The sequence below is a fragment of the Vicia villosa genome, linkage group LG2 (genome assembly GCF_029867415.1).
Source record: "Vicia villosa cultivar HV-30 ecotype Madison, WI linkage group LG2, Vvil1.0, whole genome shotgun sequence".
Taxonomy (NCBI): Eukaryota; Viridiplantae; Streptophyta; class Magnoliopsida; order Fabales; family Fabaceae; genus Vicia; species Vicia villosa.
In genome coordinates, this window is record NC_081181.1 from 155,896,693 (window position 1) to 155,902,263 (window position 5,571).

Consider the following 5,571-nt stretch of genomic DNA (forward strand, 5'->3'; position numbering starts at 1 on the left):
TACAAAATTTGCCACGTAAAAATACATATAAGAAAGTGAATGGATAAGTAGTACGATATGATCATAGGTACAAATAAGTCTTCACTTTTCATAATTTTGATCGATTCTTTGACTAGATGACTATTACAAAATTGTAGAAAATCAAATTCGGATGCATATTGTTTTTAGAAATGCTGGTTTCAGTTACACCTCTTGCCTATAAATATGGTGGGATCCAATAACGAGGAAGATAATAATTTATTCAAGGGTAATACTAACTTGTGTTTGGATCGTATTTGACACTTCTACTTCTACTTCACCATGGATCATTTTATCTTATTAAATATTTATGTATAAGCGACTTAAACATACAAAGAAACCAAATATCAAACCGGCCGGCCCAATTTTCAAAATCTTAAAAAAACATGCAAAAAGAGAGAAATTTTACTCAAATTTATGATGTTTCAACAAAAAGTCAACAAAATAACACCAATTTGAGTAAAGAATACTCAAGTAGACAATACAAAACCAAAAATTTATCCTCTAAAATTAAAACAGAAAGTCAAATTTGCATTCATTCCAAGTTAAATCAACAACACTTGATACAATACAAATACTATTTCAGTTCTCATTTGGTGAAAGTCAATACCCGAACCAAAGTTCATTTTCAAAGTTCCAACATTGAAACAATGCTCCAAGGTGCGTTTATTGACTTGTGTCAAAAACTCACTTTTCTTCTCTGTCTCTACAACACACAAAAATATGACTATTAGTATCACCGTTATTAATAATATTTAATCACTTAAACAATGATTAGTGTTTGTTTAATTTGAGTATTACCTTAAGAAGGTACTGAAATTAGGTGACATTAAGTGTTCCATTAGGCATAACTGCAACCTTAATCTTTTCCACAGTGGACTTGATCAACTGCTGAACAGTGCTGACAGAACCCAGAGCCAGTCTTGCATGAGGAACAGAATCAACTAAAATCTGAAATCCAACTGTGATAAGAGAACCTCCTGACCCGACATCCATTATCGGTCCTCGATTCTGTAGAATTCCGTCCGGAAATATGGCAAATCCGGACGGAATTAGAGAAACAGTATTCGAGTCTTCTCCATTCAAGACTACATTCATTGAAGATATATCCACAGGTGCATATACTACATATGAACCTGTTATATCAGCACAACTTTCTTGCAGTATCACCATATTACTCTGCATTGAGTTCGAACTCTACACAAATATATTTCTCGAAAGCAAATGTCAGATTATATGTTTTATTGAAACATTTCATATGTATTATAGCTAGAAATTAACTTACGTTAACACGAAGTAAAGAGACCGCGCTTCCAGAATCACGACCATTCGCAATGTGAGCCATTTCTGTAACTATGCCTCCGTTCGAGAGAATATCCCACTAAGAATTCAATCCAATACGTTATTTATCTATCATCTATCTGTCTGTCTATCCGTCTGTTTATTAAAAAAAATTCTGAAGTGTTTGTAAATACGTATACCTGACATCTGGTGTTTTCATCACGAAGAAAATCAAAAGTCCTTCTTGGAGGAATGGGAAGCCAAAAAGAAGTAGCGGTACTAAGCACTACACCGGGGGATCTACCGCCACTGCCCGATTCATCGACGTATTTCTTTGTCATCACCTTAACCACATGCTCTGATCCATCTGAGTGTACATTTGTCCAAGCATGATTTGAAGCAGCACCAATACTAGTACTAAAGCTAGTCACCATCCGTTCCGCGAGCTTCAACATACTTTTCTTTCCCTCTGGACTCATCATAACTCCGAGGTCTCCAGCAATCGGTATGTTGTTGGACATTGAACACGCCAGACGTTCGCATTGTCGTTGTAACGTAGCCACCCAGCGCTTAGCGCCAAACGCGAGTCCAGAATTAATTAGAGGTGTGTAAAAATTCTGCACCGCGTTATCGTTCACTAGAGTATGTTCAATCCATGTAACCTTAGAGTAACCATTTGGTAGTTCTTGAATTAAACAACCAGAGGGTCTTCTTTGGGGTCTCGGGACAGAACTACTGCTAGATGCAGGGAGAAGATTATCCAATGAAACATCAACCACTGCCCATATACCGTCTTCATGCAGTTTACAGTATCGCACGAAATAGTTTTCGCGAATAGGAACAAATGGCGAAGGAACTTGAAATTCAGCTATCATCTATAAAAAAAATTTAAAAACGTTAGATGAAAAAAATATTAAAATTAATGAGATTAAGTATAAGAAATTAAATTAGTACCACTTGCAAGGCTCCATTGTAGTTTCCTGCCACACCAGTTGAGAGTACTTTGTTTGTTGCTGCTCTTGCAACAATACCGCAAAACATAGTTGACCATCGATTCTGAAAACAAATTTTATAAATGAAATAGTACTAGCATTTTAAAAATCAGATCGGAGATTGAATGATTAAACTGGTTTAAATAGTTTAATCACTGATAAAAAAATTGAACTGGTTGATTGAACTAATGGTCGAGTTTTACTTGGTTAAACTCGACTAAGGTACAATCAAAATCAAACCAACTAAAATACATGTTGTTTGTTGGTTCTAATGATTGAACCAACCGGCGGGTCCACATATTTTGAAACATTAATGCAAACTATATGAGTAAGAAATTGTTGGTACATGAACATTAATGATTAATGACTTACCACATCCATAAGGATATCAACAAGATTAATAGGATTCATAATGATCACACCAGACTCTTTAGAACCTTCAGGCCTTAACCCAAATGGATTAGGTCCATTAACCCTAAGGAAATTCTTCATGTACTCATCTCCGTTTAGAATCTCAGTGTAATAGTTTGTGGGGAGCCATAGAGGGGGTCCACAAGTTTTGGCCAATCTCATTAGTTCATCCATTCCCAACACAGCAAGCTCAATAATACTGCGTTTGTCATCAACATATTCTCTAGCTGGAAATGAAGAACTTATAAGATCGCCACCATTAGCACCAGTATATGCTTCTCCTACCATTCCATTTTGTGCTCCATTATAGTTACTAGTCCCACCTACAACTCGAACATTGATTGACCGCGAAGGCGCTTGATTGCTGTTGTTTGATGATGATATGATGGTATGAGTATCCGTAGGATTCGTTGATGTCTCGCCTCCGCCCGCAAACTTTTCAAGCTGACAGTTTTTTTTGTTCATCAACAAAATATTAAAGTTTAGTTTAAAATCATACAAAAATGACTTTTATAATCAACTGTCCTATAAAACCATATATATCTATATCATCAAAGCCGTCTTAAGTTTTTGAAGGCTCGCGGTTAGCAAAATAAATTGGGGTTCTATTTTTTATCTGTTTAAACGTGATAAATATTTTACGAGACCCTCTAATCATGAAATATTTTAGACCTGTAGTCCACTTTACGCGGCCTCAAATGACCATGTATATGATATGATATAATATGCGTACCTCTTTTCTTAAGAGAGCATTCTCCAACTTCAGTTGCTGCTCCTCACGGGACATGTCACCAATGGTAGCTGTGCTTCCACACACGTTGCATGCAGTATTCCCTACAGCTTCCTTGTACCTATTCATCTCACTTCGAAGTTTTTCAATCTCAGCCTTCAATGCACTATTCTCTTCCCTTTCATTTAGAACCTGTATAAAATAATAACTTATATTTTATTATGATAGTCTAAAATATAACTTATAAGCACTATTCTCTGCGGTTGCATGCAGAAGATACTCGGTTCTTACACAAGAAAAATCTAATATAATAAGCTAATACCTAGTCCAAACTTAAATATAAGCACAAAAGTACATGTATCTCGTCGTCGGAATATTACCTTAAGCTGAGTACGCCGGTTTTGAAACCAAAACTTGATTTGCAGAGGCTCTAACCCTAGCCTAGCACCCATCTCTTTTCTTTGCTTGTCATCTGGGTGAGGATTCTCCCTGAAGGCACTGATGACAAAACCACTTCAAAAAATTAATACAGGAAAACCAGAACAATATATATTTATATATATATTCTGAAAAAATATATAGTTCTTACGCTTCCATTTCTTGAATCTGCTCCTGTGTATGGCGGCGGTAAGTTCTCTTTTTAGGACGTTGGTTAGACTGTTGATCATCACTTGAAGGTTGTTCTTCTTCGAGGATGATTTCATAATCTTCATGTCTTGTACTTGGCAGCTGATTATCATAGATATTCATAATGTGGTTATGATAGTGAGTTGGAGGAGGTGGGGGAGGAGGACCATACATGTTTGTTAAACCTTTCCTTAAAACTTTCAAAAGCTAACAAGGACCTTGTTCTTTTGTAATAACCTGCTAAAACATGAATTCAAAAATATTTATTCAAAAAATGTATAACTATAGTTGTTGTACTCTATAATTTATCAAAATCAATTAATGTAGTATTCTGAATTATACAGTCATATTTACAGTCACTTAATTAGAAAACTTAATGACCAGACAAGACTGTAAGGTACGGTTCTGAAAACAAATTAAATTAAGTAATTATCAATTAATCAATCATGATAATAACAATCATTGATACAAATTTTATGACATTTTTTTTAATTATTAACGATAATACTAATGATCATCTTACACTCAGTCTGAGTTTCTTGAGGTAAAAAATAATAAAGCTCAAAAGCTCTTAACACTGAGATAACAGTTACCAAAAAAACCTTCTGCTACAAGTTTAGTCATTGTACAATAGTATTCACTAACAGATAAAGAATCAGAGTATCAAATTCAGAGTCACAGTTACACTGAAAAAAATATATATAATTATACAATGATTCAGGTTTTTCAAGGTTTGTGCTCAAAAGAGAAGTTAGAAAAAACATACACAAGAAAAGGAAAAAGCATGACGTATAAAATATGAAAAGTTGACATAACATAATAACACATATTCATACAAAAAGGCACCTGAATATTATAAGAGAAAGATTTGATCATGGTGTGGAAGTAGCAGAGAGAGACGTTATGATTGAAAAAAGTTAAGTGGGTCATATATAGTATGAGAAAGAGAAACTATAATTACGAATAAGGGAGAGGGTGTAAGATAGAATGATGGAACTGTTCATGGTTTAAGAAGTGGGCCAAAGAGAATGATAAAATCACGTACACAAAATGAATAGATGGAAGGGTTATTAGGTGAGAAACGGTGAGGGTGAATCCTGAGAGGAAACAGAGAAAAGGTGGAGAAAGGAATGGATATAAAAGAGTGTGGAGTTATTGTAGAGGGTGATGAGAGGGTGTAGAAGCATTAATGGAGGTACGAGTTGGTGTAAATGGGATGTATATAGTGACAGAGATATAAACAGAAACGTGTTTTCATGTTTTTTTAGATTCATTTATTTTTTCCCTCTGATGTTTGGTGTGGTGGAGTGAATAGCTTCTGAACTTTTAATTACTCATATGTCTCAACTTCCTCACTTTGGATACTATTATTACTACTGTCGAGTGTCTTTGCCACTTGCTCTTACAACACACATTTATTCCTGGTTTTTGTTATTTGGTGTTGTTTTCTTAGGGTTCATCTTAGATTCTATATTTAAACTAGAAATTATTATTTCAGTTCCCTCAACATCT

General features: G+C 34.8%; 1 protein-coding gene across 1 annotated transcript; it reads right to left on the reverse strand.

The window, feature by feature from the left end:
- Window positions 1-372: 372 nt before the first annotated feature.
- LOC131647157 (homeobox-leucine zipper protein PROTODERMAL FACTOR 2-like) lies at window positions 373-5,105 on the reverse strand. The gene is made up of 10 exons (XM_058917070.1): window positions 4,906-5,105; window positions 4,022-4,296; window positions 3,813-3,930; window positions 3,436-3,624; window positions 2,664-3,146; window positions 2,254-2,355; window positions 1,500-2,174; window positions 1,304-1,399; window positions 820-1,215; window positions 373-724 (listed from the first exon to the last, which is right to left on the reverse strand). Exons 2-9 carry the CDS (start codon window positions 4,231-4,233, stop codon window positions 838-840), a joined length of 2,253 nt encoding a protein of 750 aa, XP_058773053.1. The 5' UTR covers window positions 4,234-4,296; window positions 4,906-5,105; the 3' UTR covers window positions 373-724; window positions 820-837.
- Window positions 5,106-5,571: the final 466 nt, after the last annotated feature.